The following is a 25,389-nucleotide window of genomic DNA, read 5'->3' on the forward strand; positions in this document are numbered from 1 at the left end:
AGGGAAACGCATGCGGACAATGTCTGCAGTGACATACCCCTTGTGTCTGGAGGGACAGAGGTGTGATACGGCGCTTTTCCCACTCATTTGGGCGAGGTTCAGGTGTGGATTCCATGAAATTGCGCTTGAGCTCACTAATGCTAGCCTGGTGTTTCAGTAAGTCGTCCTGGGTCTTATCCAGGTCCTAGCAACCCACAACGTAAAACAAAGTAGGACAAAACACGACAACAAAAGCAAACTTAACTGGAAAACAAAACAAAAGAAAACCAAAAGAAAGAAAAAAAAGAAACAAAACCAAGGAAAGTGCCTTGTGTCTGAAGAGCTATTTTTCCTTGGAGTGCCTTAGAAGAATAAAGTTCAAGGCTATAAGGAAACTAAGATTTTTGTTCTGTTTTTGTAATGAAGGGCCATTTATACAGTGTTTCTTCCATATTTTAAGGCAAAGAAAAAATAATGCTGTGCATGGTTATTTAACAGAGGCCTATTTTCATCCAAACCATGAAACTACTAGCCCTATGAACAAGAAGTTTCCAGTAGTTGCTTCCTTTAATCTAAAATTTGTAAGCACAGAAGCAAGAGTTTTAGGATATTGCAGAACTAACATGAATGAAGGCAGCTGTAAGAAAGAGTAGTCTAACCCAAGAAGCATTACCAAGACTGTCTTTCTTGATATTACAAGATCCATGAAAAATATTTACTTTTGTGAATATTACAGGGCAAAATATGCAAGCAACTAACACTTGTTTAAACTTCAGAAGGACTGCTCATTCTGCCTGTCATGCTGGCTTAAACTTATTGGAAGAATCAAAGATTTGAAGCCTGACATCTTCCAATTCCACATTTAAGAACCTGACAACAGACACAGCACTCAAGGGGGGATAACTTCTGTGCACATCAATACCAAAGATGTTATCTCTAAATTGCACCTACATAGGCAAGTGCCAAAGGGTCATCACAGGATGAATATTGAATTAGATTTTAAGATAACCCATTGAGGCCAAGCTGCAGCACCTTGGATCAAGTAACTACAAGCTAGTCTTTCACTTTATACCAGATACAGGAACAGAGATAAGGATCAGAAGTTGTAACTGTTCTGATAAGCAGATGAAAATCTGCTTATTCCTCTTGGAAAGTCGTTATCCTTTAAATACAATGCTGGACTTCGGAAGACCAGGTTTCTCTCTCCTTCCATAATTTGTCCTCCTTCCAGCATGCCAGATCTTGAGGAAAGCCTTGGTTGGTTATGCATACTTTAATACAAGGATATTTTTTCAGTACACTGTGGTGAAATTCAAGTAAAAGCCTCAGACCCATTTTTAGTACAGAAGTAAACGACTCAAGTTTAAAATGGAGCAATACCAATTTAGACACAATTATAAGACAATGGGCAATGGCTTTAGACTCGAACAGGGTAGGTTTAGGTTAGACATTAGGAAGAAATTCTTTATCATGAGGGTGGCAAGACACAACAGGTTGTCCAGGGAAGCTGTGGATGCCCTGTCCCTGGAAGTGTTCAAGGCCAGGTTGAATGTGGCTTTGAGTAATCTGATGAAGTGGGAGGTGTCCCTGCCCACAAAGAGGGGTTGGAACTAGATGATCTTTGAGATCCCTTCCAGCCCCAAACCATTATATGATTAATTATTCTGAAAACATTTTGAAGTCTTACTTTAACATTTTGTTAGGATTTTAATAGTAAGTGCTCACAATGCGATGTCTTAAGTCACAAAAAATCCAAACCTAAAATAAAGTAATTAATTTTCTAATTTCTTTTCACTTGCATGTTCAGCCCCAGTAGCAGTTGGGGCCGCACATCTGTTTCCTAACTCTGCAAATATTCACACAGGCACTTGGAACACCTAAGACCCTCTCTGTTCTGGCAACTCAGTATGTTCATATTGTCAAAGGACCAATGCTTCGCTTTTCATCTAGGACTAACAACTGAGACATTAAATATGTCCTCCTACAGTATGTATTTTCTGAGTGAAGTTAAACCTTATGCTAAAGACGTTCCATTACACAACTGAAGCTCTTAACAATTATGTTGTAATTTTAAAACTCATTTTGGTTTGACACAAGGCACATTTCTTGGACTTGATCAAAGCACAGTTACACAATGCACAGTTCCAGTGCTTTAGTAAGTTAAACACAAGCAAAGTTTCAATAGTCATCAGAAGCTGCAAAAAGCCAAAAAATGTATTAGTTGGGTTACTGCAATCCATGTACCTTCTTATTACTGAACAAAACTAATACTTTTCTAAAAGTCAGTTTTTCGTGACAAAGGGAATTATTTATAGCCCCATCTGGATGAATTAAGATAGCAGTAGGATTTTCAAAAATTTCTTCAGTTTCTAGTTTATGCTATTAAACACAACTTAAATGACACTGCTTGTAACTACAGACAGTAGTTAATAATCCAGATTAAAAGACTATGGAATTCTTACAAGAAAAATCTTTACTTCAGTGAGAAAGCACTACACATCAACATACTGTTCAAAGCTGTTTGTTGTTGCTCATATTCAATGAAAACCAACCTTTAGGAAGCAAGAATTACTTCCATTTGAAAAGTAAAAAAATGAGGCAAAGATTTCAGAAACATTATCTAAACATTCCCTTTGAAAATCAGATCCTTGCAAACATTTCTCAAAGCTTCTAAAATCAACAAGTGTCAAAACCAGAATTAGTTTTATCATACTTCTATCACTGCTTGTACCTTACTAACTTCATTTATTCTGATAACATGTTTGATAAAGGTTGATTAAACTAGTGAAAACTAGAAGCCCTGATGAACAGAAGACACACACATTGGGGATCATTGTATAAAAATCCCATTTAGGATTATTAATTGGGCCCAGGCATTTGCTTTATCTAAACAGGGCTATTATTCCCAGTTGCCACATTGGAAACATTTAGCAAAAATATGAAAAATATTCAGCATTCTAGCTGAGGGCTTTTTTTGTGTGTTTGGATTTTTTTGGTGGTTTGGGGTTGGTTTGGTTTGCATTTTTAAAAAGACTTAAACTCAGAAACTAGAATTATAACATGCAACTTTTCCAAGCTGGTTTTCCCAACATGCACTTCATGCACTGTGTCCATAACAGCCTGCAAGTGACCTCCCATCCCATGCAGCCTGGCAGCCCATGAGAAGGGAAAGTGTTTCTTATATTATATACAAACCTCCAACATTAAATTGCTATGTCTGACATAAATATTTTCCCCGTCTACTCTCAAGGAATTGCTCTGTGAAATTAAGCCACATGAAAAAAAAAAAGAAAATACAAAAAAATTCAAAATGAACATAAAATGTACCAGCAATGAAAAAAGACCCTTAGAATCAGACAATTAAATAAAGGAAATAAAATGGTAAGGTGAAAAGACACTATTCAGATTAAATCCATAGGACGTTTAGGGTGCTAACAAGGCAGGCAGCTACAGCTAGATTTAATTGTAAAAAAACAACCATGCACCTTCTGCTGTGCTTCCTCCTCTTCAGATTCCACCTATATAAGCACGTGGCAAATTATCAAGAAAAGGAACTGTTAACAGCTGCTTACAGAGTAGCACAGAGGCTTTACCTCTTCACAATTGCTGCAAAGCATGCTTTATTTACAGACCTTTACTGTTTCGGCCCCAGATGTTGTTGAAATTATTAAGCGACTTTGGTCTTCCTTCACCTACATTGTCGTAGAATGGCTGAAGTAATATTTGGCATAAGTGGCATGAAAAATGGAAGCTTCACACTATGTCCCTTTCTTGCTGTACTGTTCAGTGCTTTTCCCAGGTGGAAATTTAAGAATGAGTAAAGAAAAAAATGATATGCATAATTTCTATGGTAAGTGCCTTAAACTCTGCAACAAGCTGATGGAAAAATGGAATATAATGCACATGGTAAGAGAGTCTAGGATTCAAGGTGAACACCTAAATACTGTATTTACGAAGTGTGTTAATTATTTTAAGACTTTCGCTGTCTTGGGATGACTTATTTGCACCTCAATCCCTGCTTAGGTGTCTATGTTCTTCCTCAAATTGCAGAGCACTCTGTTGAAAGTGACAGCTCATCTTACCTACAGGTATTCTTTAAAAAGTAAAGCACATCCCAGTCTTTCCACAGGTAAAAATATAAAAATATCAACATGCATTTAGAAGTCAACATTGTGCAAGTTACAAACATCTGAAGAGGGGTTTACTTATTGCACGTACTGTTGCATTGTAGAGTCTGTGGGAATGCACAAGTAATGTGGTACACACTACATTTTTATTCATTCCTCACTTATCTGAGGTTCTCTTTTTTCTGCAACTTGAGGCTACAAATGATGGATTGAATTAGGTCACAGAAAAATTGAGAAAGGGTATAAAGTAATGTTTTTCATTATTTTAAACTTAGATCGCTGTTTTTAATGACATTGCATTGTATTTAGCATCTTTCTGCTATGTACGTTGTATTGATATAATCAGTTGAACAATCTTTGTTAAATAATATCAAACAGGCCTTCCCTCTTTTTTATTATGTAATATTGGGTTTCATGTTTCTTTTGAAGATCAAAATAAACCCTTTTTTCCCTAGTAGTGTTGCTGTAACATGCACAGCAGACCTAAGCAAAGGAGGCATTTTGTCAACCACTCCAGATAATTAGCACAACATATTAGTGTGACTGAGGCTTCTGTATAGTAATTTTGTATATTTCAAAGAACGTTCAGACTCCAGTGATTAAAGTCTGACACAACCTGCAATCCCAGCTAATGAATGACATCAGTCTCCACCTTAACTACTGCTAGAGAAAAAAAGTGCCTTCAACAGACTCAACTTTGCACACACCCTTGTAGAGCAGAAACATCTGAAATTTGGAATAACAAAAAAGCTGATTTTAAACCAATCACAATTTTCTGAATTCAGCTTTTAGGAATTTCACTTTTCAGATCTGAGCACAATTTTGGAGACATGAATTCCAGTCAATGCACACAAGAGACATGCATTTTAATACAAACACAGTGCAAGTAGCACAAATTGCTAATAGGTAACAATCAATATTATTACACAGCACTTCCAGTATTCAGATTGATGTGCCTACAAACATTTCCTACTACAAAGCAACTCTACCTGCAGCTCAATATCTGCAGAATCTAATTAAGTTATACATGCTGTAGAAATTCAGGCAGAAAAACCACCAGCTATCTATTGAGTAAAAATCCCTCGATAGCAATTATTCACAAATGAGAAAAGTTAGAAAGACACAGATATACGTGTGTATTTATATATACACAAGCATGTACACAGATATATTCCTACACCAGGAAGTGTGCAAAATTGAGCTAGCCTCTGGGAGAACTAGCATAAAAGCTATGTGCAAGTGTCAACACTTAAGCAATAAAATTACACACCTCCTCTTCCTCTGCTTTGTCATTCAGGTTATTGTCACTAGAGGCACTAAAAGAAGTCACCTTAGACTCCAAGTAGCAGAGGGACAGAGCTAGAGGAAGGGAAAATGTGAGTGAAAAAGGAATAGACTGGAAAGCAGACAGAAGCAGCACAAAGATAAGGAGAAAGGCAGGGATGAAGGAAGGAGAAGTAATAGGAATATAATGCTGAAGACCAGATGGGAGGAAAGAGATGCAAACATCAGGAAGGCTAGGAAAAGTAATATAACCATCCTCATCAAGCAGCGAATGGAAACTAAAAGAAAAGTATCTGATAAAGCTGAAGGAGACACACAACTCGGTGCTTTTGTAGTCATTTGTATGGATTTTTCCCTCCACAGCAGGTGAGCCTCGACTAGCTAGGGGTCTCCTAGATTCAAAGATATTATTTGGTAAAGCAATTTCAGTTTTATTATGATCTGGTGTTTCTTCCATGGAATTGCACTCTGAGATATCTGGGATGGTAAGGAGGGACTCCTCAAAGAAATCTTCCTCTGAAATATCTGAAAGCATGTCCATCTCAGGGACAGGTGCAAGGCTTGTGAGATGGGATGACACAGAATGGATGGGTGTTGATGGTGGGTGTACATGAGCGAGCTGAAGAAATAAACTCTGAGCACAGTGAAAAATGAAAGCACAACAAAATGCAAGTTTGAAGCAACAAGAAGAGGGGAAAAAAGAGAAATTATTCATTAGTGAAGATTTTTACTTAGAAGCAGGGATATCTCTACTAATGCAATAGAAATGCCAAATAAAGATAGAAATCCTCTTATGGTTTACAAACAGGCAACTTGTTTAGTTCTGTGGATTAAGAAATGGAACCTATAGTAAATGTTTTGTTCTCAGGCTGTAAAGAACTGTGCACTTTTGAACTGTAATAGTTACTTACAACAGATGGAAGCAGACAGACATTCAAAGCTTTGGCAGAAAGATCAGGGGACAGTGCAGTACATGAAAGACAAGCTGACACTTGGATTCTTGGGTATATAACCATTTCCTCCGAGACTTAAAGCCAGAAAGGAAAAAAGTATCTGTGATAGGGGGGAAAGAAAGCTGTTCACAGAACTGGCAAATGTAACAAAACCTTGCTGAACAGCTTCCTGAAACTTGCCAAAACAATGCGTTGTTTTTTTCCTCCTTCTTTTGGTTAAAATATTGAAAGATACTGCCATATTGAAAACAAGGGAATATTACCATTTTACCAAGTCCAAAGTCAAAAGACAAACTTATTTTACCATTTTTTCTCCCATAAAGAAACTCTGTGTGCCTTTTTCCTAGGCTAATTAAAAATTATTTCAGCTCACCAGCAAACAAACAAAAGAGCAACTGTTGGCATTTGTTCCCTTCCTACACTTGAATGCAGTGGGAACATGTGAACTACACAGAGAAACTCAGCAATCCCCCTAGAAATTAAATGGGTAGTTAACTTGCAAAAATGTTAGAAATTAGAATTACTCTTCAAATGAAAAACGTTGAAAGTAAGTTCTGGAGAACAGCCAGAAAAAGAAATTATCTCCAAGAGAGAAGAGCAGCAGATTTTAGCATACACTTTGAATGAATTTTTTTTACATAAAATCATAAATATTTAATTTTTTTTTTAACCTACTTGACCCCAGTAGCTCAAACAAACATGACAAGTAAATGGTTGTTTGCAACAGAAACAGACTGAAATGCTCAATTTTTCACAGAAATCTACACCTCAGTCAACATACAAGTTTTTAAAGGGTTAACTCATTCTGCAATGGCTACTAAACCAATACTGTTACCTATGGTAATTAAACGCAGTCATAATATACCCAGCTTTGTAGAAGGTACATGACTGTGGATATACTAACAATCTTGTTTTAAAGTCTAAACAAACTCAGGAAATGAATAAAAAAATTATTCACCCTTTGAAACGTTTTTTTCAGTAACTCATGCAAGCTTACTGAGAATTCAAATTAAACTTATAGCAATAAAAGAAACCCTAAACCAATGCTATTCAGAAGTATGTATTACTTTTTGCTTACATTAAGCTAAACCTACAGAAAGCACTTTATGCATTTCTTTTAATATGGTGTTGTGTATGATGCTCAGAAGTGATAGGCAGTGATAACCACAAACAGACACACACTACATGAACAAATAATTTTGCTGTGGAAGTCAGCCATACCTTTCCATCCTGAGTCAATTCTAATTGTGGAGTTTTGATTGGGCTTCCATCTTCTTCTCCATCACCTTCTTTTAACTTGGCCTGACCGGCAGCTTCAATGTCAATGATTTTAACTCCAGCAGCATGTCCTCCAGTAGAAGGGAAGTCTCTTAGCAGACTTTGGTCTGAAATACCCATAGGAGCTATTAGAGAACAAGACAGCTTTAGTTAATTGAGGTAAGTTGGAACATTCTGTTTTCAAGATTTCTTAACAAAGTGATTTAGTGGTGATGTCAGCAATGAGTAAAACAGGCTGGTTTCTGAGTGATACAATATTTTTCAGTTTCTTGGCTTTGCAAAAAGTCTAAGGTTCCCATTGCACTGATACGAACAGTAATGTAACCTTGTCATATAATGTGCACTTACAGAGAAAAAACCTCACACTACCAGATCAGTATTTACTTATCCAGTCTTGGAGGCAAACTGCAGTCTTGTGACTGTGTAGATCACCATGACAAAGAGAAAAAGGCAAAAGTGTTTTGCAGAAATTCACTATTTTGAGAGGGCTGTTGTGATGCAATACAGACAGCAATGCATATAACTGTCACAGCATTTTTATTCTGGAACCTTAGCAAAATTTGTGCTGCAGAAACAACATAAAGTTCCTTTCAGCCCATTTCTCCAGCATGCTGTGGTCCCTCTAGTAAGGGCAAGGTGAAGGATGGAGCAACATAAACTTTACAAGGATGAGTATGCAAGCCTCAGTATTTGGGAAGAATTGGACATGCTCTTTACAAAGAAGAAGCAAAGCGCAAGTGCACCCTCTACAGAATTTCTCATTTCAAGTGTACGTTCACAGTATGAACCTACATCTGGACTACTGTCTGAAGAAAGAACAATATGAAGAAGTGGGCGCACATGAACCTCATGAGGGTCCTGCACCTGGGCAACCAGAGATATCAGTATAGGCTGGGGGAAGACAAGCTAGAGAACAGCCCTGTGGAAAATTAACCAGGGCTATTAAGTGGTACAAAAGCTGGACATGAGTCACTCACGTGCAACTACAGCCCAGGAGGCCAACCACATCCTGGGCTGCATCAAATGAAGTGTGGCCAGCAGATGAAGAGAGGTAATTCTGCCCCTCTACTCTGCCCTGGTGAGACCCCACCTGGAGTACTGTGTCCACCTCTGGAGCCCCCAACACAAGAAGGATGTGGACCTGTTGGAGCATGTCCAGAGAAGGTCAACAGAAATGATCAGAGGACTGGAGCACCTCTCTTACAAAGACAGGCTGAAGGAGTTGGGGTTTTCCAGTGTGAAGAGAAGACTCTGGGGGCACCTTATAGGGACCTCTCAATACCTCTGAAGGGCCTATAAGAAGCCTGGGGAAGACATGTTCACAAGCACACGTAATGATAGGATAAGGGTTTAAGCTAGGAAAGGGTAGATTTAAGTTGGACATAAAGAAAAAGTTATTTAATATGAGTGTGGTGCATCACTGGAACAGGTTGCTGTCGTGAACTGGTATTGGCAAAAAGAAGGTAAAGTTATCAGCTTACTGTATTTAAACTCACATCATTGTCACAGTTCACTTTTATTCCAGTGAAGTTGTGCATGGCTGAATTTAAGGCAAGCTTCACATCGTTTTTCTGAAGAATTTTTCTACTTAATACTATTTCAGAAGTGAGTATAATATGTGCTTCTACATCTATCACAAATACTGCTGCTATACCTGCCTTGAGCAAGCATGCCTTTTTCCAGTAAAGGAAACCAGAAGGTATTTCTGTTCAAAGAGACCGAACACTAATGACAAAAAAACTGAACCAAACCAAAACAACAAAGCAGTTATTCAAACAACCTCAACATAAAAATTGTTAACTAAACATGGAAGTATCTAATAAACATACTAGAATAGGAATATACTGAACAAAATGATACAAACCTAGAAGAAACAACTTGTTTTTTCTGTTTGGTGGAGAGAGAGACATGCCAACCCAGAACACAAAAGATGCTGCTGACCAAGCAATCCTAATTAACAGCACATAGTGCATGCCTACCATGTAAAACAGATATGAGCAGTGAACACAGATGCTAAATGTCCAATATAGAATCCTCTCTACTTTCACAGCAGTGCCATACAATTTAGGCAGCGATTTATCTTACTGTTTAGGTCACGTAAAACTGACAAGTAACTGAAGTGGCTACTCCTCACATCACCTATCAGAAACTGACATGCATAAATGTGTCAACAGGCATTCTGGCCATCTGTAATGTCCACATTTTTGAATGTTGGTCAGTTCAGAGTGATAACATGTAATGGACTCATTACACTGAGGAAATAAATAAAATGTGATACCTCCATCAAGGCTTCTGGACACACGTTTGCTTGAAGTGCGCTCAAAGTGTGGAGCGGGTCTGTCTATGAGGTTGCTTGCCTGGCGTGTCTGAGCTTGTGTGCGGCCACTGTAGCGGAACTTGGAACCCAGGGTCAGGAACTTTGCTTTTGGAGGCTGTTCTGGTGATACAAGCCTAAGTAATACATATGAGGAAAATCAGTTTAAAAGGGTTTATTTTATATATTTAATGAGGTATTTTAAAGCTACTTAATATATTTCAACTCGAATTCACCATGCATGGTTTGTGCACTCCAGGAAAGGATTCTACCAGAAGCTCTGAGAACTTGTAAAACAACACGTTATTATTTGCAGTTGGAGTTGAAGTGATGCTGAAAATCATTGCATTTCCCACAGTAGGACTAAGCATGTGAGATCCTTACCGTTTGGCACTATCTTGGTTAAACTGTACGTTTTGTTAAAAGCTGAGGCCATTATAGGACCATGCAGTATACCTCTCAGATCTTTCTCCTCAAAATGTTCCTTACAGTTGAAACCATACATCTCACTTCCACAGTCTTTCCTATACTCTGAAGTACCAATGCAGCAGCTGCTATTGCTCAAAGTTAGGGAATGGCATCACAAAGCTGCATAGAAGACTGCATCAAGTGAAAAAAAGACTGAGATGGCTGGAAAGTTGTGACCCAACAGTAAGAAGTTTAACAAGTCAGATTCAGACTCCATTGTCTTTACAATGTAATGTATAATTATTTAGGTTGATGTTTGCTGGATATAAGGAGGGCAAACAAAGCATATCGTGAATAGGGTGAAAAAGAGATTCTGTTTCAAGTACTGCTGATGCTGAGTTCTGGTACGTTTGTACCCAAGTGTTAAGAGTCAATCGCAGAAAAGTCCTAGTAACAATGTAGAAGAGACAGGTCCTCTATACCTCCCTGAATTTCTTTCAGGATGAAGACTTCAAGCTCTTATTCATAAACCCCGTATTGGTTGTGCTTTGTTTTTGAAATCTGAGCCACCAGCTCCAACACTGAGGGTACTATTTATTCCAGTGCCATCCTTGCTGATGGGATAAAAAGTCATCACTGCAGGAACTCTTCCCTGTCTCAGCTTCTCTAGAAAGGTCTTTGATGTTGCTTCCTGGCTCAATGTAGTGCTGCAAGCACAGACTCCCCCAGCATGGCAGTTCCCATGGTCTATTCTCCCTCCGTATAAAAACAGACTACTCCAGATAAAGCTTTTCGATTTGAGGATCTGCAAAGAAATAGAAGCTCACTGAACACTGGCTTCTTTCAAGCCAAGCCCTTGTACTTAAGACGGCACAGATGGGCAAGCAAGACTTAGAAGTCTGCTGACTTTGTTCTCTTTTGAAGCATTTGCACAGGGAATACCTGTGTCAGTGGAGGCCAGTCAACATGTTAAGACAGTATCCAGTGGTGGGTTCTGAAAACTGACAGTCATTCTAAAGATATTTCAGCAAAACTGAAAATATTTCAGACACTTTGCAAAAAGAAGGGTGAGCTAGCTAGAAGGTTACCATTTTCCCTAAGAGAAGACATCTATAGCTTTGTCAGGGCACCAGCCAGAAGGATCCAATCCTGCATGCCTAAAATGCATGTGCATGTCCTGACCTACCCTAAAGTCACTTACGTAATAAAATCACAAGTATCTGAAGATTCACTCTGTCTCTATAAAACAGCCTTATGCAATCTTTGTGACAACTTACTTCTCCACATTATTTCCAAGAGAGAGTGCATTATGCATTAAGAGGAAGAAAGCTAAGAGGGTTTTTCCAAGGTTCTTTCTATTCTTTATTTTCCAGTCTTGGCAAGGCTACAGCATTAACTGCCTTTTTTATCTTCCATCCTGCTAAGATAACCTTTTAATCTTTTAATGTGGAAAAAACGAGATCTAATTACTTCCTGATTAAGGGCATTTGAATGGATTTTTTGTATTACAAGCTTAATTACATAAAATAACTAAAGCTTATGCTTTTACCATTTTAAGATATTTTGGGGAGACACTGAAACAATCACAAAAATTTCAAATAAACCATCATAAAGCAGAATTACAAACAGGTTTCTGCAGCCATTGGTTAAGATTCATAGCTGCAGAATAAGCTTACTTCAAAAGAGTAATGTATATACATAGTCTGACTGTATTTCTTAGAAGTAGATTGTTGCTCTTTGAAAATAGTACTAGAATCCTGTACAGCTGAGCTGATCCAAATGAATCCACTGCCCTTTGGTGGTCATTTTCAATATAGTTCATTAAAATTTTTAGAAATAACTTTATATGCTGGCTGAATTTCCCATAAATTATAAGAAGATGGATCTTAATGTAATTACTTGAGAAGAACTGAAACATCGCAAAAGACAACACAAGGAATCACAATGTTATATAGGGCATGGTAAGATATCTGGAAGCTAAAAATGTACATCTAGATTGAACACAATTTACTGTGGAGTCATATGCAAGTTTTACATATGCTCTCAAAGAGCTATGGTCTCTTCAACTATGACAATTGCTTTCTGTTTTATCTTTGAAGAAAAATATAGATGATTTATTATACTGTTTTTAAATCAGGATGAAAAGTCAAGGATTTTCTGTCTGATGACATCAGTGGAATACATAGAGTTTACAGAATGGTTGAAGTATTTGTTACATAATTCTTGTTATAATGCCATGCCTGGTTAGAAAAAGCCACTTCTGATTGGAATAAAATCCAATTATTTCCACTCTGTCAGAATTTCTCCAGTAAGATTATCCAACACATATTAATGCACCTGAAAACTTTTATATTTGCAAATGTTAGTTCTCAGTTTAGGATTTTTTACTTCTGTAGGATTTGTTTCTTCCCTATTCAGGTCCAGTTTATTACTATAAAACAAAGACATACAATTTCCCAGCAAAGAAAATCACAACATTAGTTATTTGCTTGCATCTTGTTTTGATTATTATTTTACTTCATCTACCTTGATACACAATTTTTTAAAAATAAAAATCAGGCTACTGAAAGAGAAAGCTTACCTTTCACATACCCTAGTTACTGTGCTCATTGGAAGCAGGAAACACAGGTTCATAGCCAGTTCAATGCATAAGAGGTTCAACCTAAATCTGTGACTCCTATGCTGCATGGGGCACATGCGCTCCCTCATGAAATTTGTGCTATTACAAGTATCAAATGAAAATTTTTTCAAACTCCTTCTCAATGGAGGAAGGAGAAAGAGAAAAAAACCCCACTGTGGCCTACTGTTAAAGTGCTCATTTACAAATAGATCATACTTTCATTGAACAAATCAGAATTGTATGTTTATCAACTGATGGGGGAAAAATGCAGAGAAAATTATGGATTATTACATCAACAAATAGTAGCTTGTTTTTAAACTGATTCTCTGTCCTTTAAAGAATGACTGAACTCAGCCTAATTTATAAATAAGGAAAAATTCAGTTGTCAGCATTTACACTCAGCAGAACATTCTGAAAAGTGAAGTGAATGAAGTTACTGTCAAGCCCTCAGAACTTCTTGTCAATGAGTACAGTGGCTTTCTAGACGGTCACTCTGAAGAGTCAGCAGATGTCTTAAGTATGACCACTAGTTCAGTTCCATCCTGCTTAAATAAAGCAATTAACTGTACCTGAGACTTTCAGAACTGTTAATTTGGGGTCAACTCTGCTAGGGTGTCTTCTGTCTAAGAGGTGTTACTGGACTGAGAAAAGAGGGGCAAAGAGGGGAGAAATCTTCCCTACTTTCTTAATGTTCTTGAAAAGAAAGATACAAGCATACCTGTCAAAGCAGGGGAAGCAGAGAATTATTATTTACCTGAAGAAAGTATGGTGCTCCACACAAACTTTCCACAATCTTTTAGCAGCCCGATGGTTTGGCAGTTTGAACCCAATAGTGCTCTCAAACTGTTCCAGCTGGAAAGAATCCACAAATAAATTAACCCATTTCCTTAAGCTGGCTATTAACTAGCAGACAGAGATCAGATAGTTCCATTACTGTAAAACACTGTAATTCTCCTGTCATAAGACTTGATGAAATAAAACAAACAAACAAACAAAAACCCACACCACAACCAAACCAGAACAAAACCAAAAAACAACCAAACACAAAAAAACAAACCAAACAAAAAACCCACACAATCCCCAAACAATTCAGAATTTCCAGCCTTTTAATAAAATTGTACTTGGCGGGCTAGCAAGGACAATAAACAATAAACATTATCACTTTCTATCTGTACTAATAACTCTTCCAAGAAATCCAGTAATACTTTACTGTCCTTGCTGATTTTCTTTAGCTGCTCAATGTGTAGCTATTTAAACTGCATAAAGTAATTGTACTACAGGTTGTGCTGCACGCTTTACTTGAAATTAATAGAAGTCTAAAATCTATAGTGCAGTATTAGACTGACCTGTTTCACTATGTAATAGTTTCACAGCAAAAACAGTACATCTATGTACCATCAGTGACAGAATAATGCAGCTGTGTTCAAAAACTTAACTCCAATATTAGTATTTAGACTTCTCTTATTTCTTCACACAGTAAAAGCTATCTTAAACATTTTAGAGAGTAATCTAAAAGAACATTACAGTGTTTGACATTTTTTTTGTAATTTCCAGTTACAATCTTTTCAAAACTTAAAAACCCATCCCCCCCTTCAGCCACTCTCACAAACTTATAATGGTATCTGAAAAGAAAGCTGAATCCACTATTTCCACAGCAGGTAACGGAAATAGTTATAACGTCCTATAGGACTACTCAAGCCTTTGGCTATACCCAAAAACCAGATGTGGTGACATTTAGTGAACAATTACACTCAAAGAGGAAGAGAAGCTGGCTCTCTCCCAGGACTGCAAGTTTGTTCAGACAGTAAGAACATTGCCGGTGTAACTAGCTTTTCCTGTAAAAAAAACAGTCACAAAACAACATCTATTAACAAAAGAAAATAGATTTTCTATTTGGTTTTCTACCTGGCATTTACTAATGAAGACAAGTATTTAATACAATCAGTGGGTTCTGAAGAAGAAAATAGAAAGCCCTAAAGTTCTGCTCAAACATAAGCCTCTGAGGACATCTGGGGAAAAAAATGCATATACTTTCTTGTTGATCTCACAAAAGAAACAAGACTGAAAGGTGCTACTTACTTCTGCTGGCCTGACTTTGATGTAGAAATTACTTCGCTTATAGGAAATCTTCAGAATTTTTGGCCAAGCGAAGCGGTTGATCCGGAGTCGATCTTTGTAAATGAGCAGTCCATTAGCACATACACCCAGCATGATATCCACACCTTCAGAATCCTACCACGTATGAGACAATTTCATAAAAATTAGTTTAATAACATTCCGAAGAAGTTGTTATTGCTGGCATACCTTGAGGGAACAACGCAACTAGGACTTGCTTCACATTTAAGCTGAAAGACCTCGACTATGAGATTCTTAAAGCAGAAATAGCCTAGTATATTATTTTTATTGGAAAGGCTTAAAGTAAACTGCTTTGGCACACCTGTCTGCATATGGCACAGTACTGAGAAATTCTTCAATATTCTGGCAATATGGACTAAGTCAAGAACTTATAAGCAAGGAGAGAAATGGTGGATATGCTACCAACGATTTCAACAAATACTAAAGAAGACTTAAAACAGTCACTGAAAGTCTGAACAAGTTGGTGATCATGGTCATCTGCTAGTCCAATAAAGATACAGGAAGGATAGTTGGCTGAAAATGTCAACATCATTACTTCAGTCAACATGTTGGTGAGTAGGTTTTCTGAGCATTCTGTTCCACTGATAGCATTTGATGAAAATTTTACAGGCTACTAAACTCATCACTTACTGATAAGGCTTTGATACACTGTACAACATACACTACACAACAGAGCAGAATCTTGCATCCTCTCAACAACAAATCAACCATGTAAAATGCTGACACTGTTAATAAAATGTTGCTTCACCAGTTTAACTAACAGCCCTAAGCAGACTTCGGCAAACAGCAGTTCTGATGCTTGCAGTTACTTCACTAGGGCAAAAGAAAGCTCCAATAAAACTGTAAGACTCTACACTCCTTAAAACAAATTAGACCAAGTGAATTGCCATGCAAATTGTATTAAAAATTAATAAATGCTCCAGGTATAGCTTATGTAAGTGAATAAACATGCATGTATATTTTTTAAGTGTTTCCAACAGAACCCAGGAAGAAAACTGCAAAAAAGCACACTATCTCCATACCAAACAGAATTAAACAATGTTTCTCTAGTACTAAAAGCTTTGGTTTTCTTTTTTGAATATAGGACTGATTTACAATGCATTAATTTTCTTAACAATTTGAGATTCTGGATTTGTGAGAGGGAATGGGAGGGGACCGGTTAGTTAAATTGGGTTTTTGACTTAAAAATTCCCACTAGAAGTGTAAATTTGATCTGATCTACCCAAAAGAGTGGAAAAAGGATGAAAAAACCACCCGCGTCCAAGACCTCCCTCATCCCCGCCCCCCTTCTCCCTCCTCACGCCTCCTGTTTCAAACTCTCATGGTATTACAAAAACAAATGTGTTCTTTTAGGCTTTAAAATGCGTGGCCCCATGTCTCCTTGGCATCAGAATCTCGAGATGTAAAACATATTTAGGTGCTCTCTTAAATAAAATGTTCTTTCCAAGCTGCATATATGTCTATGCATTAAATAAACCTAACTTTAAAATAAATTCTAAGGATGTTAGAAGTGTAAAGTAAGTAATTACTGTGGCCAACAGGTAAAAGTCTTATACCTAACGACTGAGAGAATGATTTTTTAAAAATAATCTGTAGATGTTATGTTCTTTAATACTGAGCATGTCTATCCTAAACCAAAACAAACCCAAACCAATCCCCAATACCTTGGCATGATGTAAATCCACTCCATACATGGAGAGCCTCTTAGCGTTTTCTAGGAACTGGGAATCTGCCTGTGCTGGAGTCAAGCCCCTAAAATCATGGAATAAGCCTTGAGTTTATTGACAAAACAACTGATAATCAGAACTGACTGGAATCCTAAAATTCAAGACACAGAAAAACCTCAATTTGTAAGGTATCAATAGCATTTATGCCCTAGAAAGTGTTCTTTTAAAGCATAAAATATTCTTGTAGTAGATTTTCACCTTCATTATCAAAATATTTTAGCTTTATGTTGCTTACGCTATCTCATATGCTCAGATAAAAATAGTTTCTCCAAAAGTTCTTGTCTGAGATGTTAATAAGGCTATTTTCAAACTGAAAAACACATGAAAGAAAGAGGTTCTAGTTACATAGCAAAAGACTTCCAAAGTAACAAACTTCAGCTTAGCAGTTTTACACATACTCTTAGAAGAATTGACATAAATGTGACAGAGCATGATGAATTCATTTAATCCCACTATATCTGACACACCTGTGGGTTTTGTGTAGCTCAGCTACTTTCTCTTCCATTTCTTGAGTTTGATTGGGTGCAAACTGGAATTCACTGATGTAGTCACCGCGGTGCTCCTCTGGGTCATGGTCACCCAGCTCAGCCTGCAGGGTATACGAACCAAGGAGGGCGTGAGTCACAAAGGAACAGGGCAGTCGACCAGAAACAATATCCTGACGAAGCTGTAGGCACAAGAAGTATCTGCAAGAGAAAGGAAAGAAAACAAAAAACAAGAACAGAGAAAGTGTTACCAATGGCAAGTTTAGGATATGGTAGAATTTATCAAGATGCATGTAATCATATAAGTATATTTTAAAATAGAACATCGTATTTGTAACTTGTTATACCTTACATTATGTGAGCATTATTGCAACACAGTAAACTTGACTTCCATTTTTAAGAGTCATTATTACTTTCATGAATAATCTGAAGAGCAGGAAAAAAATCTGCTTTCAATATAAATTGATGAAAAAATGTAGCTACTTTGTATCAAAAGCTAAGGAATCCTTCCACATTGTAGCCTGCAAGTATCTACGGTTTACAAAAACCCATGCGTTTCTTCGAAATTTCCCTTTGGCTTAAAAAAGTCTAACTTTTAACTCATGAACTGCAAAGGATATAATCAAGTAAAGTGATACCAAAACCCCCCCCCCGAAAAACAGTTTAGTACTCCACCCATAATTGCCTTAAGCCATCTCTGTATCAGAATTTAATATGTCAGGAACTGCATACAGTCTTCTACTGAATATAACAAGTTAACAAAGCAGTAGACATCCTACCCTAGTACAGATTTTTTTTCATGTAAATTTTTAAAAAGTTTTACAAATAAAGCTTAAATTTAAAGGAATTTAGTTTTAAGGTATAATCATTAAAATGCTTTCATCAGTTGACACAAAAGTGAAAAGTTAACCAAGTCGCTGAAAATTTTCAAAGAAAACACAGCCAGCCTCTTGTCAATACACTGCATATGAAATGGCTTAAACCATTTGTAGAAATACAACAGCTACACTATCTTACTTTGTGCAGCAAACCGATCTGATGTGATGTGGTGTACCAAATACCCTGCCTCAGAGGAGTCAGTTAACAGTGATTAGGGTTTTTGAAACCACTGACAAAATGAGCATCGATTTCCTGCACTCTAGTTATGCCCTGGTTATGTCAGTCTCACTACTTTTTAGGTGCCTAGCATCCACTGCATTTCAAGTACTTTCTAACTATGAACTTTGGAAGATAACGATCTTCCAGTTTTACTGTGTTTTGTGATTTTATTTAATTCTTACGTATAAAACTCTCTTTTCACCAGCCCAACCTAGGTTATTACTAAAGTACCTTTGATCCCCTGAGTTTTGCTCTTAATATCCATGCCCCCACACCCTCATTTGCTATATAATAAAGCAGCAGCCCAATAATAAACTGCTTCTGTCAAATATGAGCATCCACATCTTACCTCCCGCCCAAATCATATCATAGAACAGAACAGTATGGTTTGGAAGGAACTATAAAGATCATCTAGTTCCAACCCCCTGTGTGGGCAAGGACACCTCCCACTAGATCATGTTGCTCAGAGCCCCATCCAACCTGGCTTTGAACACTTCCAGGGAGGGGGCATCCACAACTTCCCTGGGCAACCTCTTCCAGTGTCTCACCACCCTCATGCTAAAGAATTTCCTCCTAAAGTCCAGTCTAAATCTCCCCTCCTCCAGTTTTAATCCATCACCCCTTGTCGTTTCACTACAAGCCCTTGTAAAAAGTCCCTACCCAGCTTTCCTGTAGCCTCTTCAGGTACTGGAAGGCCACTTTAAGGCCTGGAGCCTTCTCTTCTCCAGGCTGAATAATCCCAACTCATCCAACCCTGTCTTCATAAGAGAGGTGCTCCAGCCCTCTGGTCATCTTTGTGGTCCTCCTCTGGACTCTCTTGAGGACTATGTTGGAGGCTCCAGAACTGGACATACTACTGCAGGTAGAGAGTATCCTTACTTATGATTAAATGCTTCTTTCTCAGATTTATTCCTGAAGCTTTCACTTTGCCTTTTCAACTATGTTCCAAAAAGCAGTTAATATAACAGCATCTATAGTATTCTACAACAATAACCAAACCTGTTATGACATCCAGAAACTGAAGATGAAATTTCATATGGCCTTCATATTAGACTAAGAGTAAATTTTGAAGTTTAAAATTACAAACTATGCATACCTAGTGATGTCTTCAGTCAACTGTGAAGGATCAGGAGGATAAAACTTCACATTAAAGGTGAATATCCAAGGTAAACCTAAACATGGGAAATATCTGATTGTTAATGTCAAACGAGCTGAAGCAGGCAAAGAAAAAACCTTACTAAAAAATGCAGTCATATATATCTCAGATCACTGGAACCTTGAGGAAAAAATTTCCCCTTTTTAAAAAGTGTATTACTAAGAAGCATAGAATATTTTCATTATAAATTACTAATTCATATACACATACAGTGAAAGATTAGGAAGTTAGAAATTATTTTTAAAGATGTTTTCAGTAAATTATGTAAATATAATAAGTTTTTAATTTTAAAACTACCATAACAATGCTTTAAAGATAAGTGTTCAAAGACACATGCACTAAATTTGTGTTTATTTCCAACGCCTCCAAGACTAACAGTCTCTCCCTGTTGAAACTGTTCATTTGAGAGGCTGTAAATGAACCATGAACATGAGATATCAAAATGAGACCCCTGTGGCACACAACAGAATTATAATTATTTGCATTCATACAGAATGCATGGAAGTTAAAACATAACGACCATTCCTCTGCTTAAATACTTTTTCTGACATTTTAGCAACTAATATCAATAGTATTTTAAATTAAAATTCTCGTGTTAGAATTGTTAACAGCACATGCATTTTTTAAGCAAAAGCATGCTTAAAACTTCATTATTAATTTGACAAAGCATAAATTGCTGCCTTTAATCACAGATCTGGTTTTAAATAATTTAAGATTTGAAAGCTGAAGCAATTAATCAATAGTTAAAATACATTCTCAGAATGTTACTCTACCAGTATTGTAACACTATGTGCAAGTGGAATACGTTATTTGGAAAGTACCAACAACTTTACAATATGTAGAACTTTACCAGTTCAAACATATTTTATTAAGTACAATGCAGACATAAATATGCAAGCAAATGCAGTTGAGCTTTATAGTATCTTTATCATATCATAATCAAAGTAACACTACAATGTAGATCTGCTAAAAATCATGAAGGAAGATAAGCCAATAAATCTCCTCTTGCCTTTTTTCTCCTTATACAAATGATACTGTGGTGAAAGATGTAGAAAAAAACAATATTTGGTTAAAAAATTAATTAATTCATAAACTTTGTTAATCTTTGGACCGTAATTTTTAAAAAAATCTGTCCTACAGTTAAATCATGCTTTGAAAAAAAAAGCAGGATTTTAGCAACAACAAAGAGACTGAAATGGCATTTCCAATATTATCCTATTAAAAAGTACTGATGTTTGTTCTTTTAAAAAAATGAAAAATTGAAGCTTAACAGCTGTTGGAGGTGAAGAGGTGGTTTGTGTCAAAATCTCTAGTGTATTTCACGACTACTCATTGAAGCACTTCAGTTTCTGCTTTTATGTGAACCTCATTCTCCACCTGGCTGCCAAGTCTCCTTTGGAGAGCTCTGTCTTTTAGCACATCTTAATGTTCACAGTTATCAATTATTTGTTAGAACAATAACAATTAGCTTACAAAGTCTCAGGACACCTTACAAAACTCAGGACTTCTTAAATTAAAAAGTCAAATGTATTGGATGTACACACAGTAGTGAAATACAGAATCACAAAACTGTCATGGTTGGAAAGGAACTCTGAGATCACAGAGTCAAACAAAAAAAACCAAAAAATTTAAAACCACAGAAAATTTAAAAGAAACACCCAGAAAAAAACCCACACAACCTCGGCCACTAGAGCATGCCCTGAAGCGCCACATCTACACATTTCTTGAATACCTCCAGGGATAGTGACTACTTCCCTGGGCAGGCTGTTCCAGTGTCTAATCACTCTTTCAGTAAATAAATTCTTCCTAATATCCAGTCTAAACCTCCCCTGCTGCAACTTCAGGCCATTTCCTCTGGTCCTTTCACTTGTTACCTGGGAGAAGAGACAAATGTCCACCTCCTTTCAGGTAGTTATAGAGGGTAAAGAGGTCTCCCCTCAGCCTCCTTTTTTCAGACTAAGTAGTTCTGTTCCCTCAGCCTCTCCTCATAGTACTTGTTCTCTAGATCCCTCACCAGCTTAGTTGCCTTTCTCTGGACATGCTCCAGCACCTCAATGTCCCTCTTACAGTGAGGGGCCCAGAACTGAACACAGTACTCAAGGTGTGGCCTCACCAGGGCTGAGCACAGGGGGGAAATCACCTCCCTGCCCCTGCTGGTCACAGTATTCCTGATGCAGGCCAGGATGCTGCTGGCCTTCTTGGCCACCTGGGGACACTGCTGGCTCATGCTCAGCCAGCACCCCCAGGTCCTTTCCCGCTGGGCAGCTCTCCAGCCACTCTTCCCCAAGCCTTTTGCCTGGGGTTGTTGTGACACAAGTGCAGGACCCGGCACTTGCCCTTATTGAACCTCATACAACTGGCCTTGGCCCATCAATGAGCCTGTCCAGGTCCCTCTGCAGTGCCTTCCTACCCATGAGCAGATCAGCACTCCCACCCAATTCAGTGTCATCTGCAAACTACTGAGGGTGCACTCAATCCCCTCATCCAGATAATTGATAGAGATTGATCAAGACTGGCCCCAAAAGTGAGCCCTGAGGAACGCCACTGGTAACTGGCCACCAACTAGATTTGACCCCATTTACCACAACTCACTGGGCTTCGCCAGCCAGCCAGTTTTTTACCCAGTGAACTGGTAGACACTTTTCTATGCCATGATCCACAAGCTTCTCCAGGAGAATGCTGTGGGAGACAGTGTCAAGGGCCTTACCAAAGTCTACCTAGACAACATCCACAGCCTCCCCCTCTTCCAATAGGTGGGTCACATGGTCATAGAAAGACATCAGATTTGTTAAATCTCATTGGATCATCTACTGCAATCCAACTCAAGACAGAATTAACACAAAATACCTTTACAAATGTCTAACACTAATATGTATATACATAGGATGAATAAGCAGAATTAAAGCTGGAATAGATTAGTGCACTTCCATCATTTATTTCTCATAAAATAGCACAGTTTTATTAAAACCTCCTGACACTGAGTAAGACAAGCTTATTAAGAGATGCAATTGGACCATTTACGCAAAAAGTGCTAAGGCAGAGTTGTCACGTTAATGGGGCTGTGGGATGGGGAGACATTTAGTATCTTCCAAACAGATACTAAAGCAGTCTTCAAGTTTTCCTGGAATGAAGCAATATTTCCTGGTATGAAGCCATTTTTCCTGGTCTAAAGTTACAGCTAAACTAGCCACAGATTAATTTCTGTTTAAACTATTTCTCCTTCTTGGCAGCATTTCTACTGTTAAGCTTTCAGAAAGCACTGTAAGCCAGGAGACCCAAATGTCATTTGAAGAACACAAATCCAAAAACCTGTATTCCTTAGGAAAAGCTAAAATGAGCATAAATCCTTGAAATGTACAGACTATGTAAAAAATCTCAATGTCTAAGTCATAATAATTCTCATAGCTAAGCCATAGAAAAAAAATTGCAGCTGACTTTCTACTAAATATTTTCTGGACAGTTGGTGACCTTCTATTCTGCCTGATTACTGAAAGCACATTTATCCTCTGAATATAGACTAGCAAGTATATTACAATGTGCACAGTCTATATTTATACTTCTCTCTACAACGTACTTTTTATAGCCACATAATAGATGCACACAAACATAATTGTTTTCACACAATAATGCACACTATTAGTGGCGCTTTGAATTGGTGGCCAACACACAAAGAAAATGAAATCTGATATTTAAAATTATATTTAGCATTCTGTCCCTGATAAAGCTTTCAGTTTTGATGATTCATAATATGGGCTATATAAATGTCAAAAATGTTTCTAGCTAGCTTCTTACCTCAAAAACGCTTCAGTGGCAACTTTAGGCACATTCTTAAGAGAAAAAGAATGCAATATAACCAACCAGCTAGCAGCATACAATTAACATGATTCATCCTATTCCAAGTGGGAAATCAGTGGGGGTTGTTGTTTTTTTTTCCAGTAAAGGCTTTTCTGGCTTTTACTGATGATACTGTGTCTCAGCTAACATTTTTTCGGGTACTGTGTGACTAGGACACAAACTGCTCATAGACAGATGTAAAAATGCCCCATAAAATTAAGACAACTACGCTTCTTCTATAATGTTTCTTAAGTTACCATCAAAAAAATAAAAAATATATATTTGTCCAGTCCACAGTTTCAAAACACATTAGAAAACCCTAGAGTCCAAATAGCCCTAGTTGAATTAAGATTCAGCTCATTAACTCAGACATCTCCAAACTGCAAAATCATTCTTTATCATTAGTAGACATGCAGGACAACTCTTCCCTTGGCATAGGTGCTTATTTCTCTTCACTAGCTGTATGCTACACTCTAGTCTAATTTGCTTAGATCAAAATTAGCTTCAACTTTTATAGATACATAGTTATTTTCACAGAAGAGAGGGATATAAAATAAAGGGATATTCAAAGTGCGAGCATGTGCCTTAATTAATTCTAACTTCCCTTAGCTCTTTAAATACAAACTTGAAATTTCTTAAATATTTTAGTACATTGTGCTACAAAACTCTAAAACTGCTGTATTATTCTCACAGAATGATATTTACGCATTTATCACCATTGGGTTTATTGTGCAATTTGAAAAGATACCTATTCAAACGTAACTTTATTCTTCTATATCATCATCTTTCCTGAGCAGTTGTTCAGGCTGTATTGCAGAACATACCACAGAACTAGGAATATATAAAAATCTATTTAAACTCCATGACATTCCCAGAACTACCGTAATTGTTGGCTTAGTACATCTCAAAGAATGGACCAGTATTGCATTTGTCTGCTTTTAAGTTCCCCAGTCTGAATGACTGGATGTCCATTAACAAAAGGATGTGGAGAACAGTCTTCAGCATGAAGAAACAAAGTTTAAATTTATAGCTCAAGGTTTCCCGCCAGCTGCCTTACCTATTGAGCTATTTCATCTGTTTGAATCCACTTGAACAGAATTACAGATTATTTCCTTCACCCCCATCAAGAATTAAACTGATTCAAGTCATAAGCAAATGAAGTTTTCTGTCTTCAGTCATTCAGTTAATCAATCTTTTTGAAAAAGGAGACAGCTTTTCTATCACCATAACTATTCTCTCTTTTGATGTTAGGGGACACAGCTTCTTTCCACACTAGACTGCCAAAATGTAACTATATACATATCACCTGCTCCCATCATAGCCAATGGAAGAAAAGGGGCAAGTGGTTTGTTTCCCCTCTCAGTCACCTATTTCAGAATGCACTCACATCCTCGAAGTGTCTGTTCCTTAAAAAAACAAGTGCTTTTACCTTAGGGTAGCCATACTTAACCCAAATCAGATCAAATTAATCATACCCTGGGTACACTGATGAGTTTCTATAATCTTTCTGGCTAAACAAAAGACAGTAAGAAAACTTTATCGTTAACTTCAACAGCAAAACCAGTTTAATGTATCCTGTATCAGGTGGGAATGCAAAAAAATCAAGCAACTCTACTGCAATTGATTCTGTCCTTAGAACAGAATCCAAAGCCTCTCCATTTCTCGTAAGATAAACAACACAGGATGTGCAGTTTGGTATTGCTGGTATTTATAATAAAGCTATATTTTTTTGCAAGAAGAATAGAAATAGAAGTAAATTAAATTCACATAACATTATGTTGGATCTAAACAACTGTTCTACTGTTTCTATGTGGAAGACAAGAACTATATCCACACCACAACCAGCATGTATTTCAAACCTGGCTTGAAAATTTGTGTGAAGAGAAAGATAATCAGGTCTGTAACTCAGTTTTGTATGCTTCAATTACACAAACAATAAAAGCAAATAACTAGGCTTCTCAAAACAAATGTTTTACACATGCACATCTCT

At 37.3% G+C, this 25,389-nt stretch overlaps 1 protein-coding gene across 1 annotated transcript in view; it reads right to left on the reverse strand.

Annotated features, from left to right (window-relative positions):
* EPB41L2 (erythrocyte membrane protein band 4.1-like 2) overlaps positions 1 to 25,389 on the reverse strand; it is a 59,507-nt gene that overhangs the window by 17,280 nt on the left and 16,838 nt on the right. The window contains exons 5-13 of the mRNA XM_009999123.1: positions 19,506 to 19,581; positions 17,294 to 17,512; positions 16,764 to 16,851; positions 15,043 to 15,195; positions 13,718 to 13,815; positions 9,900 to 10,072; positions 7,565 to 7,746; positions 3,175 to 3,237; positions 38 to 184 (exon numbers count right to left, since the gene is read on the reverse strand). Of these exons, the coding sequence (XP_009997425.1) occupies positions 38 to 184; positions 3,175 to 3,237; positions 7,565 to 7,746; positions 9,900 to 10,072; positions 13,718 to 13,815; positions 15,043 to 15,195; positions 16,764 to 16,851; positions 17,294 to 17,512; positions 19,506 to 19,581 (1,199 nt within the window). The remainder of the gene's footprint in view (positions 1 to 37; positions 185 to 3,174; positions 3,238 to 7,564; positions 7,747 to 9,899; positions 10,073 to 13,717; positions 13,816 to 15,042; positions 15,196 to 16,763; positions 16,852 to 17,293; positions 17,513 to 19,505; positions 19,582 to 25,389) is intronic.

The sequence above is a fragment of the Chaetura pelagica genome, unplaced genomic scaffold (assembly GCF_000747805.2).
Source record: "Chaetura pelagica isolate M959 unplaced genomic scaffold, ChaPel_1.0 scaffold90, whole genome shotgun sequence".
Classification (NCBI taxonomy): Eukaryota; Metazoa; Chordata; class Aves; order Apodiformes; family Apodidae; genus Chaetura; species Chaetura pelagica.